Source organism: Lepidochelys kempii, chromosome 3 (genome assembly GCF_965140265.1).
Source record: "Lepidochelys kempii isolate rLepKem1 chromosome 3, rLepKem1.hap2, whole genome shotgun sequence".
Taxonomy (NCBI): Eukaryota; Metazoa; Chordata; order Testudines; family Cheloniidae; genus Lepidochelys; species Lepidochelys kempii.
Window position 1 is genome coordinate 40,548,413 of NC_133258.1, and position 22,404 is coordinate 40,570,816.

Here is a 22,404-nt window from a genome sequence, read left to right on the forward strand (position 1 = left end):
ACTTCAGGATATGGACTGCTCACCATCATTATTGCTTTGAGTGTATCAGATATACTCCTGCAAGATGATGGATCACCTAAATTACATGGTATTGTCTCTGCTACCTGACTAAATAACTCCCAACCCCACAGAGAACTTTCAAGATTCTTAAACAAGTACCTCTGCTTTGAATATTTGAGCAAATGTGGCATTTACACAAGGATTTGAACTTTTTTTCTACAAAAAACGTACAAAACAAAAGTTGGCTTGTATAAATGTTCAGTGAAAGGTAATTAAAGGGTCCTGAATACGGCTGAAGCAAATTTATATTTTTTATTCCATCAGATGTTTGTGAATATGTTCTGCTCTGTTCACCCAGCTGTACTTGCAATAAACTGTTTGAAAGTCCATCATCAGATGAAACATGTTGACAAACATTTGTCGAATAATTTTGACTGGCATTAACAAATCTGTGTAAATTATTCCTGTGCAATGTGTGCAGAGAAAAAAGGTTAATGTGTCATTCATAAATTGTTAGTGGCAGAGTTAGCTTAAAGGAGAATGTGTTAGTATTGTACATGGACACCTTTTCTTTTAATCTTGCAGAACTTAAACCAATCAGTGGCCCACGACTGGACGTCAGGTTTACAAAAACTTATATTGAAAAAAGAAGATGAAATCAGAGCTGCAGATCGCTGCAGAATTCAGCTGCAGCTTCCCGGGAAGCAGGACAAGTCAGTAGAGATTTTAAATCTAAAACTTTCTCAGTGTGTGTATGCATAAGAAAGGAATAAAGAGCTCATCGTGTTCCTCAGCATTCCTAGCCCTGACTGTGTCCTGTACTTGTTAGAACAAGATGTTTCATTTAATTTTTAGAGAGTTTATAGAAAAGTGATTATTATTTCTTTAATGTCTCACAGGTCTGGGCGGCCAACTTTCTTTACTGCAGTGTTCAATACATTTACTCCTGCTATCAAACAGTCTTGGATCACCAATTTACAAATGGCTAAGCTTGCTCTTGGTAAGACTTAGTTGCCTTAAGCTAACTGAAGCACTGTATCAAGTTGAGAGAATGTTAACTCTTTCTCTAGATAGTTTTTAGGTTACAATATAATGTGTGTTCAAAGATTAATTTATTTATGGAAAGACTTCCTGTAGAAGTTGGAAATCAAGTTACAGTATATAGTAATAAGAGTGTATCGCTAAAGAATCATAGAAGATTAGGGTTGGAAGAGACCTCAGGAGGTCATCTAGTCCAATCCCCCTGCTCAAAGCAGGACCAACACCAACCTACCCTGGCCCAACACCGCTCCCGGAAGTGGCCAGTGCAGCCTCAGGGGTCGGAGTCCCTCTCCGTGCTCTGCTCCTGCCTGCAAGCCTCACCCCTGCAGATCCCATTGGCAGGGTAAGCTGTGGGGGTGGTGCTTACAGAGAGGGGCAGCACGTGGAGCCACGCCCCCCCCCCCCCGCAGGGGCTCCAGGGGCCTGTTGGCCCCTTCCTGGAGCAGTGTGGGGCCGCGGTAGGCAAGGAACCTGCCTTAGCCTCGCTGCGCCTGCTGCTGACCGGGAGCCACTGGAGGTAAGTGCTGGCCAGCGGGAGGCCGCACCCCAACCCCCATCCCTGAGCCCCCTCCCGGAGCCAGCACACCATACCCCCTCCTGCACCCTGAACCCCACCATGAGCCCCCTCCCAGAGCCAACACCCCAAACCCCATCCTGCACCCCAAGCCCCAGCCTTGAGCTCCCTCCCAGAGCCAGCACCCCATACCCCCTTCTGTATCTGGAACCTCTCCTGCATCCCAAGCCCCAGAGCCAGCACCCTGGACCCCCCCCTGCACTCAACACTCTGTCCCAGCCTGGAGCCCCCTCCTGCATCCAAATTCTCTCCTAGAGCTTGCACTCCTCACCCCCTCCCGCACTGCAAACCCCTTGGCCCCAGCCCAGAGCCTGTACCCCGTCCTGAACCCCAACCCCCTGCCCCAGCCCAGTGAAAGTGAGTGAAGATGGAGGAGAGCATCCCCACCTCTCTCCGTTGGTTGAGAGTGAGCAGGGCGGGGCGGGGCAGATCCTGGGTTGCCTTTAGATTCAAAAAAGTGATCTTGGGTGTGAAAAGGTTGGAGACCACTTATCTAGACCACTCCTGACAGGTGTTTATCTAATCTACTCTTAAAAATTGCCAATAATGGAGATTCCACAGCCTCCCTAGGCATTTTATTTCAGTGCTTAACCACCCTGACAGTTAGGAAGTTTTTCCTTATGTCCAACCGAAACCTTCTTTAATAAAACCAACTTAAGCCTATTGCTTCTTGTCCTTTCCTCAGTGGTTAAAAACAAAAATTCTTCCCCCTCCTCCTTGTAACAGCCTTTTATGTACTTGAAAACTGTTAGAATGTGCCCTCTCAGTCTTCTCTTTTCCAGACTAAACAAACCCAATTTTTTCAATCTGCCCTCATAGGTCATGTTTTCTAGACCTTTAATAATTTTTGTTGCTCTTCTCTGGATTTTCTCCAGTTTGTCCACATCTTTCCTGACATGTGGCATCCAGAACTGGACACAATACTACAGTTGAGGCCTAATCAGTGTGGTGTAGAGTGGGAGAATTACTTCTCATGTCTTGCTTACAACACTCCTGCTAATACATCCCAGAATGATGTTCGCTTTTTTTTTTTTTTTTTTTGGCAACAGTGTTACACTGTTGACTCATATTTTGCTTGTGGTCCACTATGACCCCCAGATGGTCCCTTTCTACAGTACTCCTTCCTAGGCAGTCATTTCCAATTTTGTATATGTGCAACTGATTACTCTATTTAGGAAGGAACACTTTGCATTTGTTGTTATTGAATTTCACCCTGTTAACTTCAGACCATTTCTCCAGTTTGTCCAGATCATTTTGAATTTGAATGGAATGAAATTAAAGAGTTGTAGATAGCTCAGTTCAGATTTACATATTAGTGTGTTATTTTACATCTCATATACTCCCCCAAAATACAGATGTAATAACAAATAATATTCTTTCATAAACTGGGGCTGTTTGGGATTAAAAGATTGATAGAACAGTTTGTTTTATCTATATTTTTAGTGAGCTGTTAGGAACTATAAAGTGAAAGCACTGTGGGGTATTTTACGTTTTGCCATTACAGCAGAGGAGAACCTCCTGGGGTGGTTCTGTGTAGAAGACGATGGGAATCAGATCAAAAAAGAGAAGCATCCTCTCCTTGTTAGACACATGCCAGTAATGGTGGCCAAACAACAGGAATTTAAGGTGAATAGTTTTGGTATCTTACGTAATACGTGTGAGCTCACTGCTAAGGGTTTAACATACAATCACATCTTAGAAATACATTTGTTTGGTTTGATTCAGGCTTGCTTCTGCAAGCTTCTGCTAACGTATCCCAGGGTACGTGGTTCTTATGTGAAAATGCAGTTTTACTTTAAAAAGTGATATAAAAATGGTACTTGTGCTTAATGGATCTTTCTTGAAGTCTGTTCAAAATCATATCTGCTGCTGACTTTAGTGACAAAAATAAACTGAGCACATTTGATTTATAAATTGAGATATTAAACATGAACCACCCCATGATGTCATATTTGCAGGGTCCCTTTTCAGAGCAGAACCACAACTTATAGTAACCAAAATCCACTGTAAAACCTCCAGTCTCCCATAAAACCATACATGTTCGGGTCCCATAAAACAGTGGACTATTGCTATATTGAATAATTTTTGACTCCGAGCCTACTGAATGCTAATCAAATTCAATTTTAAAATGTAAATTGAGACCTAGCTGCTGGGATCATGTGATTACAATAGAATCTCAACCTATTTAAAATAAATAGGAAAGTCTCTAGCCCTCATAGTTGCAAAGAAAAGCTTGAAAGTGTAACTCAGTGAAACACGTGCAGTGACATCTGCCTGAGTCTGCAGAGAGCCTGATACAATAGGTCTAAGATGTGTCAATTTCTCTATGCATCTCAAAGGGGAAGTTAACTCTAAGACTCACTACTCTAGGGGGCACTACCCATGCCACCATTGACGGGAGGAGAGTGTAGAACTCCCAAGGAGGGAGCCATCCTACCACCATCCCTACTGTTTCCAAGAGGAGGGGGCCCTGCTGTCACTCCTTAGACTAGCATGGGGAGGCATGGCCACTTGTTTGCGGAGCCACCTTGCTACTACCCTGTCTCTTTGCAGTGGGAAGGACTTCCTCTGCTGCTGCTGCATGGAGGCAGGGCCCCAGCATATGGGCAGTCCACAGGAGCCCCATACCACACTGTGCTGCAAGTCTGGTGGCCTTGCCTAGCATATTTCACTATGCTATGCATACTGTTTTATAGTACATGGATGCTGTTCCTTTAAAACAGATTTCCTATCAAAGACCCTGATCTTACAGGCGTGCCAAATTGGGGGTTAAAGTGCCACTAATTTAGTTATGGAAAACTTTTCATCAGATTTGACCAAGTCTTGAATAAAGGCACAAAAAGCAGCCCAAGAGATGTCCAAACCTCAAATTCTGTCTCTTTCACCAACAATGGATGTAGCCATTATAGCAACGAGAATACACTTTGCTGGGGTTTGCAATTTCAGCAAGTGTCAGCGAGCAGTGCACTGAATTGGACTTGGAGAGCTCTTGTTTTTCTTGATCTCTCAGTGGCCGCCCTCTACTCTTTTAATGGGCTGCCATGCAAACAGATGTTGGTTTGCTGGAGAATGCAGATGATAAAGCTTGCCTTTGAGAAAACTATCCATAAATCCTGATGTGGGCACCTAAAATGGGTGACCTTATTTTCAAAAGTACTGAGCACTCAACAACAACTATTGACTTCAGGGGAGTTGCTGCTAGGTGCTCTGCAGTTTTTAAAATCAACTTGTTTATATATGTACCTAAGGTAGGATTTTTAGGAGCCTAATTTATGCACCCATTTTTAAAGTCTTTTCCTTAGTGAGTAGATAGTGCTGTATATGAAGGAGTTTTAAAATAGCCTTATTTCTTAGTTTTTAAATTCTCCAATTTTATCTTGAGTTTTTCCTGTCACATTGCAACAGCGACAGCAAACTCCACAACTTTTTCTTTATTAGAGAGAAGAGCATTAGTGAACATTTCAGATGGAGACTATCTACTTAAAAGCATAATTTCTTATTTAATGCCTTCAGAAAATACATTTTTACTGAATTGAATATGCTGTGATGTGTAAATGTTAGTTTGGATTAATTAAACACATTTTAAAATGTATACCTAAACTTTAAAGAGTAATTCCAGTGGTGTTATACTGAGGATGTAAATCCATTACTCCTCATAAGGGTCCCAATTCTGCAAAGCATGTAGTGTGGTACTTAAGTGCTTTGCTGAATTAGGACGAACTTAAATGTATGCTTAAAATGCTTAGTTGACATGGGGCCTTCAAAAAGGATGGCTGTATCTTCTTCATTGTAAATATGAATAATTTTTCATTCTTTCTTTCAAGATTGAATGTGCTGCTTATAATCCTGACCCTTACCTCTGTAGTGAAACTGAGCCAGATTCCTGTTCCATGGAACATGGTTTTCTGTGGGTAAGTTAAGTCTTCAGACACCAAGTGAGGCGTGGGTTTTCTTTTTCAATTTTTCTTTCTTATTTTTCTGTAAGAATTCACACTACATGGATTTGATATGCATGCACATTCTGAATAGCTAAATACTACAACAGAAATCCAGTAGTTTTGTCCCCATAATCTTGTTACTTTGTGAGCTCACATCCATGCTCACAAATTATTTGGTGACATGGTTTGTTAGAAATGCCCAAGAACTCAGCATAGCCATGCAGCTAATCTCAAATGAGTTGCAATAAAACTACATATGAGACCACAACGTACCATCATCCATTCCATAATTTAGAAATGTTTTAAAGAGTTTTAAAAAATTCGATTGGGACTATTTTTTATATCCTCTAGATGTAAAACTATGCTGGCATAATATTATTAACCCAATTATAAAGGCATTCCTACAAGCCAGAAAGTATAACTAATGGATTTTTTTAAAACCTCTGCCAATTTGAATAGCTTTTCCTTACATAATCAGATTCATGTTGTCACTCTTTTAGAGGCTGATATTTTGGCAACTTTCAGTAGTAGAAGCAAAAGGTGGAAATACTCTTTTTCAAAGGTCTGATTTGAGATGATCTGTGTAACTCACTCATGGCTTTGCTAATTATGAATACAGTCATCACAAAATCATGCCAATAAAATCTTTATACCACACCAGAATGTTCTTTTCTTCTCTTATAAATTATATATTATAATAATAATAATATAAAAAGTATTCCTATGTACACATTTATTTCTTTGCCCTAAAGTGGAAGTTCTCCCAGCATTCCCACCTCCCTAATGCACACTGGTATGACGTGCAGGGTTGGCAATATTTGATCTTTGTGCCGTGAGATATGTAGGGTCCAGTACCTCCCTAACCAACAGAGATAGAAATGGATAGTTAATACCATGGGGAGCTGGTAATCCTTTCCATTAGGGTACAGTACTTGTTTCAGGCCCTCAAATTATAGAAAATAATTAACCTTAAACTTCCAGATCTAGGTTTTATAGTGAAGCTATTATAGAGAATAGCGGGGAGGCGACTCACCCTTGCAGCGCCTCTTGCTGGCTGTCTAGGAATTAGCTCTTTTTACCAGCTCTGGAACGCCCTCTGTTGTTGGCCCCCGTGTCCCTCCCGGACCCCAGTGCCTTTTTTCCTGGGGTGCTGCCCCTCCAGGCAATACCCCACAGATCTGGGTCTCCCCTCCCCAGGGAACCCCCCACCCTCTATCCCCACCTTGCCTCAGCCTATGGACTACGGCCAGTCATCATCTAGCCCCCTTTCACTGGGGCCAACTGCAGTCTGTATAAGCCAGTCATCATAGGCAAGGGGGGTTTGGACCTGCTGCCTGTGCCTACCCTTGGGCTGCCCTGTTGCAACCCCAGTACCCTGTTTTAGGCCATCTGCCAGGCCTGTAGCTTGGGGCTTTTCCAGTATGGAGCCTTCCAGCTCCTCTGGCCTTCCCCAGCCCTGCTTCACCTCAAGTACCCTGGTACACTCCCCAGCAGCCAGGCCTATTTTCCACAGCTAGAGGAGACTCTGTGTGCTCCTGGCCCACTGCCCTCTTATAAGGGCCAGCTGGGCCCTGATTAAGTCAGCCACGGCCTGATTGGGGCGTGGCCCCCAGTTGAGGCTGCTTCTCCCAATCAGCCCCACTTTTTCTTCCCTGGCACAGGCCTCTCCCCGGGCTGTTTTAAGCCTTTAAAGGCAGGAGCAGGTGACTGCCCCGCTACAAGAGCTTTCTAAAACTTATTAGTTACAGAAGCATTATATCACACTAATGTTCTGTGTTATATTTGTATTACATTGCATTATGTATACACACAAGTCTCAAAAGGGTATATAATAACCTTCCTTTAGAAACAGAAGTGTCAGAACTGTGTATACAAGTGTGCTGAGAAAACCAATTTCATGTTTTTTTTGCAATATTTTAAACTATATTATGATTGGTGTTTTCTTGTAACTTTTTTTGTGTGCTAAATTAACACATGAAAACTCCTTTAAGTGCTTAGAATCTGAGAAGCTGTCTTTAATTAGTTTGCCATGTGTTTATCATGGTTAACTGTGATCTTGCCCTGGAAGGATGTTAATCTTTTCCTTTCTCGTTACTCTCTAATTCAGATTGGCAGTTGCACTAATCAGATGGGCCAAATTGCAATTGTCTCATTTCAAAACTCCAGTCCCAAGGTTATTGAGTGCTTCAATGTGGAATCACGCATTCTCTGCATGGTCTACATTCCAGAGGAGGAGAAACAGAAAGAGTTAAATGTGGCTCCAGAGTCTGAAAATGTGGCTACGAAAACCTCAAAAGTGCCTACTGTCTGCCTGGGCATGGAGGAAGGAAGGTGATAGTCAATTTCAAAATACTGCCTATAATTTACTTTGTTTACTACTCTACAATAAAAATTGTCCACCCAATTCTACGGGCACTTCAGAAAATCATATTAAAATGACACCTATGAGTAAACGGACGCATCAGTTATCCCAAGATCCTATCACATAATCCAGTAACAACATACATGTAATAAAAATTAACCTCCACACAATTTTTTTTAAAACTTATCATACATGGGATAAAAACCATAGAGACTAACAAATACCTCTGAAGAAAAAGGATTAATTCCTTTAAATAATGTAAAGACATAAGTACAGATTTTTAAGGATATTACATCATTCCATCATTTTAATAATCAGGAGGGTTTGAAAATGATGAAGTGCTGTTAGCAACACGAAAAGCAAGTAATTATTTACCTTTTTATAATGCTGCATTTGCAGGATTTGACAGAAATTTGTCATGCTAATAAAATAAAACACGTTGATGTTGTTTGTCATGTATGAACTTAGTCTTTTGACTAGGTTATCTCTGTACAGTAGTGAAAAACAGAAATAGGTTTATGTGACGTTGTTGGTATGGTAAGCAAAGGATGGAGGATGTAACTGTTGAGAACATAAGTATGAGAATTTGTGTTCTCTTCCTGCCAGTGTAAATAAGGGACTACTCTTTCTATAAAAATAATGCTGTAAATTTTCTAAATTTAAAGCAATAAAGCATAATCAGACTAGTTCTTTGCATGTGTAAACTGCTGTTCATGTCAGAGCTATCTATTTCCCTATCATTTCTGGCATATCCATCATGATAGTATATAGGTACCATGACAAAGAATTTAAAATTAAAATTGATTTCTGGTACTGAACTATTTTCTTCTTTCTTCTGTCAGGTAGGGCTGGATCCAAAGCTCACTGAAGTCAATGAAAAGACTTCACTGGGTTTTCAATCAGGCCCTTGAGAGGTACAGCTCTGGGTCCGTAAGGGGACAGTATCTTGTAGAAGAAGCGTCTCTCCAGCTGAAATGAAGTCTCCGTAATACAGGGAATTTATTGTTTGGGCATAAAGTAATAATGAAAAGGACTAGATGAACAGCATTTTTTAGCGTAATAAAGGGCCTTTATTTTTCCCCAATACTTTTATTACCATAAAACCTTTTGTGACCTTTATTGTAAGAACTGAATAAGACATATTTAAATTTTTCGCTTGCCTTTTTTTTTGGTAGCATTTCTATTTACAAGAGTCATCAAGGCTCAAAGAAAGTTAGACTTCAGCACTTCTTCACCCCAGAAAAATCAACTGTGATGAGCCTAACGTATCTGTCGCAGTACTTGTTTGCTGGTCTGGTTAATGGGAACATTGCAATCTACACAAAAGCAGAAGGTAGAGTAATAACATCCTGAGGAACTCCTGTGTCAATATATTTTGGCAGAAGCAGATTTCCACTGCTATATTTTTCCTTTCCTGAACAGCTTCTGAATTGAAGTTACTACAATTTGATGCAAACATTTACTTTTGAAATGTTTTCTTTATAGCCTTATGGCTTTTGTTCTTTCCAAAGGATGGTGTGTGCTTGGCTGTTAGTCCTGATTTATTATTGTTCTTTCAGTATTGTTGTTATGCACATTGTTATCTGTCAGAGGCCCCACTCAGGATCAGGTCCCTGTTGTACTAGCTACTGTAAAACATATATAAAGACTGTTTCCTGCCTAGAGAGCTTACTATAGGTGATAACAATCAAGATACTGTATTTAACACAGTACAGATGCTAATGTCAATCTAGTTCCCAATATCTGAGAAGGGAAATGGTTTCTCTTTGCTAGCTCTTTTAGCAAATCCAAATTGAAATGGTGACTAAACTGTGTTGGGGGATAGATAGTTCCTCTCTAGATACATTGCTCATGCACCTCACAAAGAGGCCTCCCTTTCCCATTGCTCTTATTTGAGAAGGTTTTAAGGTATGGTTCACTTTGGACAGTGGGGAATCCAAAACAAGAGGTGTGAAGGATGCTTCTTTCCCACCAGCTACCATGTGTAGCCCAATGGCCCTCTCCTTGCCTCCCTCACTGAGCTCTCTTGTGGACTTTGCTCCAGGGACAGCTGCATTAGACCACAGGCCCTTTTAAGAATATTCCCCAACTGAATGTCAGGCCTGCTCTACACTACACAGTTAGGTCAGCTTAACTACATTGCTCAGGGCTGTGAAAAATGTCATGCCCTGTGCAACATAATTAAGCCGACCTAAGCCCTGGTGTAGACCCTGGAAGGTCGATGGAAGAATTCTTCTGTCGACCTAGAAACTGCCTCTCAGAGTGGTAGATTTACCACAGCAACAGAAGAACATCTTTCGCTTTGGCGCTGTAGCATTTCTACTTCAGACTTACGCACAGATAGGGAAGAACCTGTCCCTAATGTAGCAATGGGGTGGACTTGATCATGCTCAGGTGCATCCCACAACATCATTCCGATGGTCCCAATTGCTATATATGGCTGTAGGGCTGGGGACAAGGAGTGAATTGACAACCTCCTCAGAATGTGGTGGGTTTGAGCAGTCATTTAAGACTACAGTTGTCTTCACACAGGTGCTTCCAAGAAGGATGCACTCCACCAAAAAAGGGAGTTGCACCCCTTTGTAGGCGAGAAGAGATGCATGGATTCTCTGGGATCCACTTCTGCAGAGGCAATTAAGGAGAGGACAATCAGATAGCAGTACTGTACAGTATAAAGAACTTATCTAACAAGGATTGTGTTCAGGTTGCCTGAACCTTTGACATGGAAAATCTACATCCAGTCATTTCTGACTCATCTTGCAGTGTCTTCCCCTACCGTTTGCCTCACATCTGTTGTTACAGCTCTTTTTATGCCTAATAAAAATGTTACCAGTCATTTGTTTTCATATTAACATCAATTTTCCATATAGTTTGCTGCTGTGGTCATGTGTAAGACACAGTGTGCTTATCCAGACACAGTCAGTCCTGAAGGAGTGTTGTTATGAAGCACTGACCTATTTTATCAGACAGACTATTCTGAACTGTGGAACAAACGACACGGAGAATGTGGCCTAATAAGTATTTCATGTAATTTATCAGCACAGAATCAAAATGTCCCCTTTAGTTTTACAGTGTGTGTCAGTTTCCAGTCACAGACATCAGTTCAATGCACTAATAATTTGATGTATACAAATTAAAAGATTACACCAAAAAGTGAAATATTGGATATTTTCTAAATAAAAGCGTCTTGCTACACTAAGAATCATAAAATCATAGAATATCAGGGTTGGAAGGGACCTCAGGAGGTCATCTAGTCCAACCCCCTGCTCAAAGCAGGACCAATCCCCAACTAAATCAGACATTCTTATCTGCTTGCCCGTATTCAGAGAAAGGCAAATGCGAATCCCAGTGCACACTTTATGTAATTGGGCAGTGCGCTGGGGAGTTCCATGGGGTAAGGAAGGAAAAATCTTTCTTCCAGGCTGCATAGCCACTTCGCAGCTGCTATTGCAGGTTCAATCCTTGTTCCGTCCCACAAAAAACAGAATGGGCAGTGGATGTGTGTAGTCACAAATCCACCAGGTCTGCCTCATTCTATTTCTAGCCCCAAAATGATTCTCACCTGCCCCACTGCTTTCATCTGGTACAACACAAGCACAGCTTCAAATTGTCCAATGTGTACAGATGCCCATTTGCATTCCTGCAGGCCTGCCCCTCCCCCTTCTTTGCACCTACAGAACTTTTACCCATTTCACTGCAGTCAGAGCACACTGTGGCTGCAGGAAGGGGGGCAGGAATTGTCCCAAATTGTTCCTTTAAAGGGAAATTTAAAAGGCATGTTTAGCAAACTGAGGGGATGAAGAGGAGGACTGGGGAATTTTCACAGCCAAACTACCTCTCTTGCATATTTCTGTATGGACAACAATGTTTTATGTAACTCGACAACCATTTGTCAAAATGTTTTTACTTCCCCATTGTAAATCAGCTAAACAGCAGTAAGTAATGAACAAAGGTAAAGGAACATGGTCTTCTTAAAATCTAATCAATTTCAAAAAGTGAGCTATAAGTAATTTGAGATACTACCTGTGCCTCAAACTTTTCCTAGTTTATTTTCCTGATGTTCTATGAAACAGCCACACAGACAAAAGGACATTGTCCTAACAGTACAGTCCTATTTTACACATGTGAAAGTAGTGTTACTGGGGAAAAAATGAAACTGCCCATAACAAAGCGCTGTCGTTATAGGCAGTGTGGGTAGCACTGCTTTTTATTAAGGTTGCTTGACACTTTTCATTGTAAGACCCTGTTTTCAGTTGCTTAAAACTTTGCCAAATTTTAGCTGATCGGGCTGAAATTTTACATGCTGGGTATCTGATTGAGGCTGATTATTTATTTATTTTCTGCCAAAACAGTCCAGACATTATTGAGAACGAGGTTAAGGAAAAATACATCATTTTGCCCAGGCTACAAAAATCTGTGGCTCTTTCTTGAAAAGCTTTAGCTTCTCTATACTTTGGAGCAGAGACTTGAAATATGGCCAGAGGGTTGCCTTTATGGGGAGTAAATAGGGGTGTGCCTTTTGCCATCCTCATGTAAATCCACCAAAATTTGACCAAGTTATAAATCTTTGAAAAAATCACAGTTTGCACAAGAGACTTGGTAGAGCTTATTAGTTCAGTTCCCTTAAGATTCCATCCAGGCCTGGGGCTTAGCAGGACTTTCTATCCAATAGCAATTCCCGGCTGCTCTAGAACATACTAGGTCCAAGTAAAGGCAGTGGAACTAAGAGCAAGAAGCCTGACTCTCTTGTGCTTTCATTGACCCTGACCCTGCTGGGCCCAGACAGGCTAGAGGAGGAAGCTACCTGGTTTGAATGTATTGGGGGAACCTGGTGAAACAGGAAGAGGATATGGGATTGGATGCTGGAGGAGGGGGAAAATGGCGACTGGGAGTTGGGGAGAGATTGGGACTAGCTGGGACTGGGACGTGGAGCCAGGGAGAGAAATGAGGTGGTAGGGACTGAAAGCCAATGGGTGGAGGAAGAAGACTGAGATCAGATAAGGAGCCTGGGGAGTGGAGATTGGGATTAGCTAGGCAAAGAGACTAAGACTGGGAACTATAGAGGGAGGGGAGGGAAGACAGATCTGAAGAAGAGCCAGGGTATAGAGGTGAGAACTGGGATTCTCTGGGCACAGAAGTTTGGACAAGGAGTGTGAGGGTGGTGGACAAGAAACCTAGGGAATAAGAGAGACCTCCAGTGGGAACAGGGACAGTACAGGGTTAACTGGAGGTTGGAGGTGTGGGGAGGGGAAAGACAGATTGGACGAGAAGTCAGGAGGGGGGAAATGGCTGGGCAAGGGAACTGGGCATGGTGTGGGGGAGGAAGAGGAAACTTTTTTCCTCTTTCAGTTGTCATAATTCTACACATTAATGGTAATAGGTAGTAAAACTATTACAGTGTCTTGATTTTCAAGTTCACAATGTTACTTTGAGTTATTTCGAATATTTGAAATAAATGCACCAGTCACTTAGCAAAAGTTTTGCATTTTGCTTTAAAATTCATGCTAACTTGCTTCTCTTTTCTAGTTTTTCTTTTCCTCATTGAATGAAAGGGCAAAATTGTTAATCTCATTTGTATTATTACTTTGTGTATTGGCTTTGTATCATCGTTGTTGCAATTGAAAGGATGCTGTAAAGTAGCGTAGCACCAGCCTATGTGTCTTAGGTCATCTAATGACATGTGCCAGTCAACCATTATTGCTTTTTTGGTAGAATTACAAAATGAGAATTAGTGGATGGAGAAAAAGTGGTAAATGAAATACATATTTTGATTTTAATAAAGCATTTGATACAACATCTCAGTCTTACAATCAGAATTAATCCAAATCCATTTACGTATGAAAATTCTCAAGTGGATAGGAAAGGGACTGAAGAACCATAAACAAAAGATAATAAATGGCCAAGTAGGAAGTTGAAGGGAAGGGTGGAATTTATAGTGGGTTACTGCTGAGATCTGTATTAGGTCAAGTCTTTGACCCCATTCCTGCTGTATGATTTTAAACTAATAGGGCTCCACAGGGTGCAAATGCAAAGGTCACTCCTGCAGATCCAGCTGCAGGACTGAGGCATTGTCAGGGAAGAGTAAAGAACCCATTAAAGAAACGGTGATGATCCTAAACTAAGAGAAGCTGTAAACTCCAGTATAAAAAATCATATATAGGAAAGTAGAAGCATGGCCAGAAGATAATATTACAGTCCAACTTGGGGAGGAAAAAAAACAAAAATACTTAATGCATTGGTGAGATAATTATGCAAAACACAGATATTCATGGGATGCAGGCAGAAGAAACTTGGAAAGTGGAGATTTGGGAGTGATTGAACAGCCAAGTAGATGTGTTAGCTATGAGATATGGTAGCAGAAAAGGGTCAGTGCACATTTGTCTTGCATTCCCAGAGGCTTTGTGTCTCAGGACAGGAAAGTAACACTCAATTTTTATACAGTTTAGGTATGTTGCACCTGGAATATTGTGTTCAGTTTCAGGCACTTCACTGCCAGAAAAATGTTGACTTAGTGTGTGGAATTCAGAGAACAATAGCAGCAGTCATCCGGAGACTAGAAATATTGATTTATGAGTAAATAGTGAAAGAGTTTAGCTAAACAACCACTAAGTAACACCATGATAACAATCTGCCAACATTTGCAGGGGATTAACACCCAGGAGGATGAGGTATTATCCTGCAGAGTTAAAGGGGAACATAATGGGATGAAATTAGGAATGGGACAATTTAAATTCATAACAAACTTCCTGACAGTGAGACCACTCAGTCTGTGGAATAGTCTCCTAATGGAAGTGATGGGAGCCCCCTTTGTTTATGAGATTTAAACCTGGACTGAACAAAATACTGTTAACTGTATTTATATAAGAATTATAACATTCATAAACCAGTCGGAGAACACTTCAATCTCTCTGGTCACGCAATCACAGACATGAAGGTCGCTATCTTAAAACAAAAAAACTTCAAATCCAGACTCCAGCGAGAAACTGCTGAATTGGAATTCATTTGCAAATTGGATACTATTAATTTAGGCTTAAATAGAGACTGGGCGTGGCTAAGTCATTATGCAAGGTAGCCTATTTCCTCTTGTTTTTTCCTACCCCCCCCCCCAGATGTTCTGGTTTAACTTGGATTTAAACTTGGAGAGTGGTCAGTTTGGATGAGCTATTACCAACAGGAGAGTGAGTTTGTGTGTGTATGGGGGTGGGGGGGTGTCAGAAAACCTGGATTTGTGCTGGAAATGGCCCACCTTGATTATCATGCACATTGTAGGGAGAATGGTCACTTTGGATGAGCTATTACCAGCAGGATAGTGAGTTTGTGTGTGTGGTTTTTGGGAGGGGGGTGAGGGGGTGAGAGAACCTGGATTTGTGCAGGAAATGGCCCAACTTGATTATCATGCACATTGTGTAAAGAGTTGTCACTTTGGATGGGCTATCACCAGCAGGAGAGTGAATTTGTGTGTGGGGGGTGGAGGGTGAGAAAACCTGGATTTGTGCTGGAAATGGCCCAACCTGATGATCACTTTAGATAAGCTATTACCAGCAGGACAGTGGGGTGGGAGGAGGTATTGTTTCATATTCTCTGTGTGTATCTAAAGTCTGCTGCAGTTTCCACGGTATGCATCCGATGAAGTGAGCTGTAGCTCACGAAAGCTTATGCTCAAATAAATTGGTTAGTCTCTAAGGTGCCACAAGTACTCCTTTTCTTTTTGTTAACTGTACAAGAGCGATGGACTAGCAGTGGTACTGAAAAAGATAAATACTATTATCCTGGTGTTGGCTTTATGTCCTTATCCATACTACAGGAAATACCTTGTATACTGCAAATATTGAGTTAGTTACCTAATCTTATTTACAGGTTTCAGAGGAACAGCCGTGTTAGTCTGTATTCGCAAAAAGAAAAGGAGTACTTGTGGCACCTTAGAGACTAACCAATTTATTTGAGCATGAGCTTTCGTGAGCTACAGCTCACTTCATCAGATGTTTTTTACCTTTTACCTTTTACCTTTTACCTTTTACCTTTTACCTTTTACCTTTTACCTTTTACCTGCTATTACCAGCAGGACAGTGGGGTGGGAGGAGGTATTGTTTCATGATTTCTGTGTGTATATAAAGTCTGCTGCAGTTTCCACGGTAAACATCTGATGAAGTGAGCTGTAGCTCACGAAAGCTCATGCTCAAATAAATTGGTTAGTCTCTAAGGTGCCACAAGTACTCCTTTTCTTTTAATCTTATTTACTTACTTAAGGCAGATACTTTCAGTGCCACCTATGTAGGTGACTTAAAAGAAGTTGGAGTCAGATAAAGTCTATGATGTTTTATATTCGACTGGAATCCTGCCATTTGATATGCAATATTGGTTCGTATTTGGAAAATACTGTTTACTGTGCTCACCATTTGCACGTGCAGCGAAGGGTTTTCCTAGGCATATGAAGATGCACTCTGTAATCAGAGGAAAGCAGGGATGAGCCCTAAAATAGTTATCCCCAGATGATGGGAAATGTGCTATTATTTGCAAACATCATTTTGCTTTTAAATCCATTGTCCTATCCTCAAGAAATTAAATAAATCACTCGCCACTGTTCATATACCACGTGATATAAAAATGTGTGTGCTCCACTGCACAAATAGACTAACAAACCCTATTCCCAGGGTTGTGCTGGCAGCATTATTGAAATCATCAATGGTGCTGCTGAGTAAGACAGGAAGTTACCAAACAAAAAGATGCATGTTAAATTCAGCTCAGTTGACGGCACCAGGAGCGGGGCGGTGGAATGAATGCAAGCTATAAATGGACATTTTGACAGGGAAAGTAATTTTTTAAATCGTGTTGTATCATACCAAGAACCGAGAATAAAACTAAATTATACAATAATACAGTTTGCCTTCAGACTATTACATGGAGGAAAAAAATGTTCCCCCACCCCAAGAATGCTGTTCTAGTCCCTGCTTGTCCCTCCCCACCCATCCACTGGGACCCGTGTCTCCCTCAGCTGGGGAGTTTCCCTTCTCTTACCCACACAATGCATGAATTGGTGATGCCAGGAGTTGAGTTCTCAGTGGACTCTGCTGTACAAAAGTAGATTCCCTGTTCACCAGCTCACAGCACCATTTGGCTCAGCTGCCCCTCCATCAGAACAGAAGGGTGGCTGGGCCAAATTTGAGTGGTGTTACAACCCCATTCACCGGGTTGCAACCAGCCTTTTGTTCCACCTACCTGATTTACAGGTGCAATTAGGTAGTTAAAGGTCAAGTATTACCACCTGTATCCTCAGTTTACTGCAGCATAAAACTGCAAAAATAATTATTTGTAGGTGCAAATGTTACACTGACAGACCCCTGTTGTCGCGGTCGGGATTGAACCTGTGACCTCTGGAGCTAAATGCATGAGCCTCTACTGCACGAGCTAAAAGTTACATGGCTGTTAGCTAAGGCTATAGAGGAGACTCATTAATCTCTCTCTCAGTGGTCTCAGTGCCACTAGATGGGACTGAACACCACATCCAGGAGGTGTGTGGGTTACACAAAATTAGAGAATGATATTGAAAATCAAGCACATTGCACAAACACATTATAGCATCAAGACCATTGAGGTCCCAATCCGGCATTTTTTGCATACCCAAAATCTCACTGAAATGCTGAGTTTTGGATTTTCACAGAATGTAGATGTGAGCCCATTGTGCTATCAGTACCAATAAAAAATGACTTTTGGAAAGTAATTTTTGATCCACATAAATGAAGAGTCTCTGAAGAGAGTTTTCAGAGTAACAGCCGTGTTAGTCTGTATTCGCAAAAAGAAACGGAGTACTTGTGGCACCTTAGAGACTAACCAATTTATTTGAGCATGAGCTTTCGTGAATAAATTGGTTAGTCTCTAAGGTACCACAAGTACTCCTTTTCTTTCAGAAGAGAGTGACTACTAAAACCAAATTCTGTTAGGTCAAATTGGATTAAAGTTTTTTAAAATTTTGAAAACAAAATTAGTATCTGTAATGGATATCAGGTGGTGATCTTCCTTTCTATTTTAATGCATATATGACATATTACATATAGTGACTATATATGAAATTTGATCAAAATTAACTAAAGAAGGACTTGATTCTGCAATCCCTTATTCACATGAGTAGTTGTATTGAAGTCATCATGAGCACTAAGGGCATAATCCAGACACTTTCTGAAATCAATGAGAGTCTTTTCATGCCCTTCAGTGAATGAAGTAAGTGGAAAAGATATCCACTGTCTTCAGTTTATATTGAATCAGGCCTTAAATGCCTAACTTTTAAAAATAAATGATGACCCTGAAAGAAACGAGGTAGGAATACATTGGGAATCATTATACATTTCAGTTATGTTTTACACCAAATTCAGACATGCAGGAAATAAACAGACTAGTGCATTTATGTCTCAGAAGAAATGGTGTTGTCAATGAACAAGATAGTCTCTAGTTGAATTTAATGTGTGATTCATTTCTGAAAAGCGACTATATTAAAAAAAAAAGCAGCTTTTTACTCAGCAGATCTACTCGTGGTGCAAATCGAAAGTCTGTACTTTAGCGGACATAGTAAAACTATGCCATTTTTTACTGCTCTTACCCCTGAAGAAGCAAAATAGCTCGGGGACAGTGAACTGGATTCTGTTTTGACTTGCACATAATCAACGTAAATAGACTTCCAAGTGTAGGGCACTTGTGCATCTCTGTTATCTTCAAATTATGTCCTCAATTATACAGTTATTCAATCTCCACCTCAGTGCTTAATTTGAGGACAATGTGGTTGAAGTGAGGAAGGCACATGGCACTAAATTTTGTTATTATTGGTGGTGATGCCTGAGTCAGAGGGAACACAGATTAGCTTTACATCAAAGGTAGAGTTTGCAGGGCTATTAATTGGAAACACTCTTCTCACTCGTAGACTGAATTCATTTGATATGGAATTGTTGTGATACAATGAATACGGAACTCAGTGTCTTCTATACGAAGATACTTTTCAGATTAGAACCACATTCTAAGCATGTGTCAAGAACAGTAATATAGATGCAGATATCAGAGGCAATACAGTTTATGAGTGCCACAATTTTGTTTGGGTCCTGATTCTGCAAAGCACTTATGCATGCGTTTACCATTATTACTATTGTTGTATTACAGTGGTGTCCAGGAATCCCAGACAGGGATTAGTACCCCATTGTTCTAAACACTATATAGGCGGGTAGCAAAGATAGAGTCACTGCCCCAAAGACCATATAATCTATATAAGAGTTTATGTAAGTATATGCTTAAATTGAGCACATGTTTATGTGTTTTGTTGATGTCAATAAGTGGGCAATGTTACTGGAGCTCACACAGGCGACAGATAGGTATGCAAGTAAGGTGACATTTTCTTAGTGTAACCACACAGATATTAGAAACAACTAAATTTTATATATCTTATTAATAAGACAAGGAACATAAAAGGCAATAAGAAGAGGTTCTATAAATACATATGAGCAAGAGAAAGATGAAAGAAAGTGAAGGTTCGCTACGTGGCGGAGAAGGAGAGCTAACAATGGACAGCGTTAAGAAGGCTGAGGTGTTTAATGCCTATTTTGCTTCAGACTTCACTAAAAGAGATAATTGTGACCACATGTTTAACACAATTAATACGAACAACAGGGGGGAAAAACACAAGCCAGAAGAGGGAAAGATCAGGTTAAAGAATATTTAAATAAATTAGATGTATTCAGGTTGGCAGAAGCTGACGAAATTCAAGGTATTTAAGGAATTAGCTGAAGCAATCTCAGAACCATCAAGTGATCATTATCAAGAACTCATGGAAAACTGGTGAGGTCCCAGAGGACTGGGGAAGGGTGAACATGTATCTATCTTTAAAAACAGGAACAAAGAGGACCCAGGGAGTTATAGACCAGGAGCCTAACTTCAATGCCTGGAAAGATATTGGAACAAATTATTAAACAATCAGTTTGTAAGCACCTGAAGAATAATAGGGTGATAGCGTGGGGGAAATTGCTGTTGATCTAACCCCTTCCCATTCTGCGGCACAATCTATGCACTGTATGCAACATATGCAAGAGCTGTAACGCAAGAGGCCTACAGACCTGTATCCTGTACGACTTGGCTTAAGCTAAAAGCATTTACGTATGCTAGGCTGTGGCACTTGACCCAGATAATGGACTAGGCCAATCTCTAACTAGAAAAGAACCAAAGGGCCTCCGGAAAAGACCCTAGCTGTCCATTATATGCACCCTCCACCCTGCAAAAGTCCCTAGTCAAAATGCGCCACAGCAAACCGCAGATCTGCATAATAACAAGGTGCGTCAGCACTGTGCTAATTATGAAACTGTCTTTCCATTATTCCTTATAAGGCTTTATTAATAATGCTTGAGCGGTGGGGCAAAAAAAAAACTAATAAGGAAATGCATCGTGTGGCTTGGATTTGGACCTATATAAGACTGGTTTTATAGGGACAGGAGAGAGAGAGAGACCAGGGTGGCACCTGCATGTGATCATCTCTGTCTTCCTCTCCCTGCATGCTTGTATTCAATAAAAGGCCTCAGACTGTTTGAACCAAACAGATGGTGTGACTCATTTTCCACAACATAAGTAATAGCCAAACAAATCATGCCAAACCAACTTAATTTCCTTTTTTGACAGGACTGCTAGCCTAGTGAATAGCAAGGAAGCTATAGACTTGATATATCTTGAAGTTGGTAATGCTTTTGACATGGTCCCACATTAAATTTTCACAAGCAAACTAGGGAAATGTGAAATTACAATAAAATGGGTGCACAACTTGTTGAAAGAGTAGTTATACATGGTTTGTTGTCAAACTGAGAGGATGTAGCTAGTGGGATCCTGCATGGGTCTCTCCTAGGTTTGATACTATTCAATATTTTCATTAATGACTCGGATGATGGAGCGGAGAGTATGTTTATAAAATTTGTGCATGACCCCAAGGTGGGAGAGATTGCAAGCCCTTTGAAGGACAGGATCAGAATTCAAAATTACCTTATGGGAGAATTGGTCTGAAATCAACAAGATAAATTCAATAAAGACGTGCAAAATACTACATTTAGGAAAGAAAAATCAAATACACAAATACAAAATGGTGAATATCTGGCTAGGTGCTAGTACTGCTGAAAGGGATATGAGGGCTATAGTGGGTCACAAATTGAATATGAGTCAGCAATGTGATGCAGCTGTGAAAAAGGCAAATATCATTCTGGGTGTCTTAACAGGAGTGTTATATGTACGACCTGAGTGGTAATTGTCCTGCTCTACACAGCCCTGGTGAGGTCTCAGCAGGGGCACTGTGTCCAGTTTTGGGCACCACACTTTAAGAAAGATGTGGATAAATTGGAGACGGGCCAGAGGAGAGGAAAAAAAGACCAACAAAAGGTTTAGAAAACTTGACCGATGAGGAAAGTCTTGAGAAAAGAAGACTGGTTGTGGAGGGGATCTGATAAGTCTTCAAATAAGTCAAGGGTTGTTATAAAGAGGACTATGGGATCAATTGTTCTCCATGTCTACTGAAGGAAAGACAAGAAGGAATGAGCTTAATCTACAGTAAGGTAGATTTTGGTTAGATACAAGAAAAAAAACTTTCTAACTATAAGAATAGTTAAGCTCTGGAATAGGCTTCCAAGGGAGGTTGTGGAATCCTGTCATGGGAGGTTTTTATGTACATGTTAGATAAATACGTGCCAGGGATGGTCTAGGTTTAATTAGCCCTGCCTCAGTGCAAAGGGCTGGACAAGATGATCTCTCAAGCTCCTTTCCAGCTTTACAATTCTATGGTTCTACGAGAACATTATAGATGATAGTGCAGTATTGTGGGTATTTAATATTGAGTGTTCACAACAGAAATAAACTAATGTATGTGAAAGCTATTAAAATTATTATTTAATTCTATATGCGATTCAAAATGTAGGTATGAAAGTAGCATGCAAAAAATATTCAAAACAAGGTCATGTTGCTAAAAACAAAATCTCTGACAAAGCAATCTGCTGTGATTTCTTTAATCTTCAACTTCTGCTTCAAAAAGATGTCAAACAGCAGTCTGGCCACTCTGATAAGTGGTGGCATGGAGGCTGAAGCAGAAGGATACTGTATTCCTGATCTTACAACACGCATTTAGGCATAATCTAATTTTGGCCTGCTATATCCAGTCTGAATCAATTTCTGGATGGTTTGTAACCAGAATGAATTCTCCATAAAACTGAACTATACACAGAAGATATGGCACAAAATGAGTCTATAATTTCTTTTAAAATGCATTTCTGAAAGTTAAGAATCTAGTAGCAGAAAGTCCATCCCATCAAGTTTCTGATAGACAGATACTTTAACATGGTAGTAGAAGCTGTAGTAAAACTGTCATTGACTGCTTCATACATCTGGACTTCGAGCCTTGCTAGCACGAAAGGTCATTCATCTTGTAATAGGCCGGCTATGGGCTCCTTCTTCCTGGAGAACGACTATAGTTGTGTGAAATTCTCATA

At 40.7% G+C, this 22,404-nt stretch overlaps 1 protein-coding gene across 9 annotated transcripts in view; it reads left to right on the forward strand.

Annotated features, from left to right (window-relative positions):
- Positions 1 to 22,404, forward strand: part of ARHGEF10 (Rho guanine nucleotide exchange factor 10) — a 182,391-nt gene that overhangs the window by 124,311 nt on the left and 35,676 nt on the right. For all 9 annotated transcript variants that reach the window (XM_073336205.1, XM_073336212.1, XM_073336211.1 and 6 more), the window contains 6 exons: positions 586 to 713; positions 900 to 1,000; positions 3,120 to 3,241; positions 5,440 to 5,526; positions 7,661 to 7,884; positions 9,091 to 9,248. In XM_073336205.1, coding sequence (XP_073192306.1) covers positions 586 to 713; positions 900 to 1,000; positions 3,120 to 3,241; positions 5,440 to 5,526; positions 7,661 to 7,884; positions 9,091 to 9,248 — 820 coding nt within the window. The remainder of the gene's footprint in view (positions 1 to 585; positions 714 to 899; positions 1,001 to 3,119; positions 3,242 to 5,439; positions 5,527 to 7,660; positions 7,885 to 9,090; positions 9,249 to 22,404) is intronic.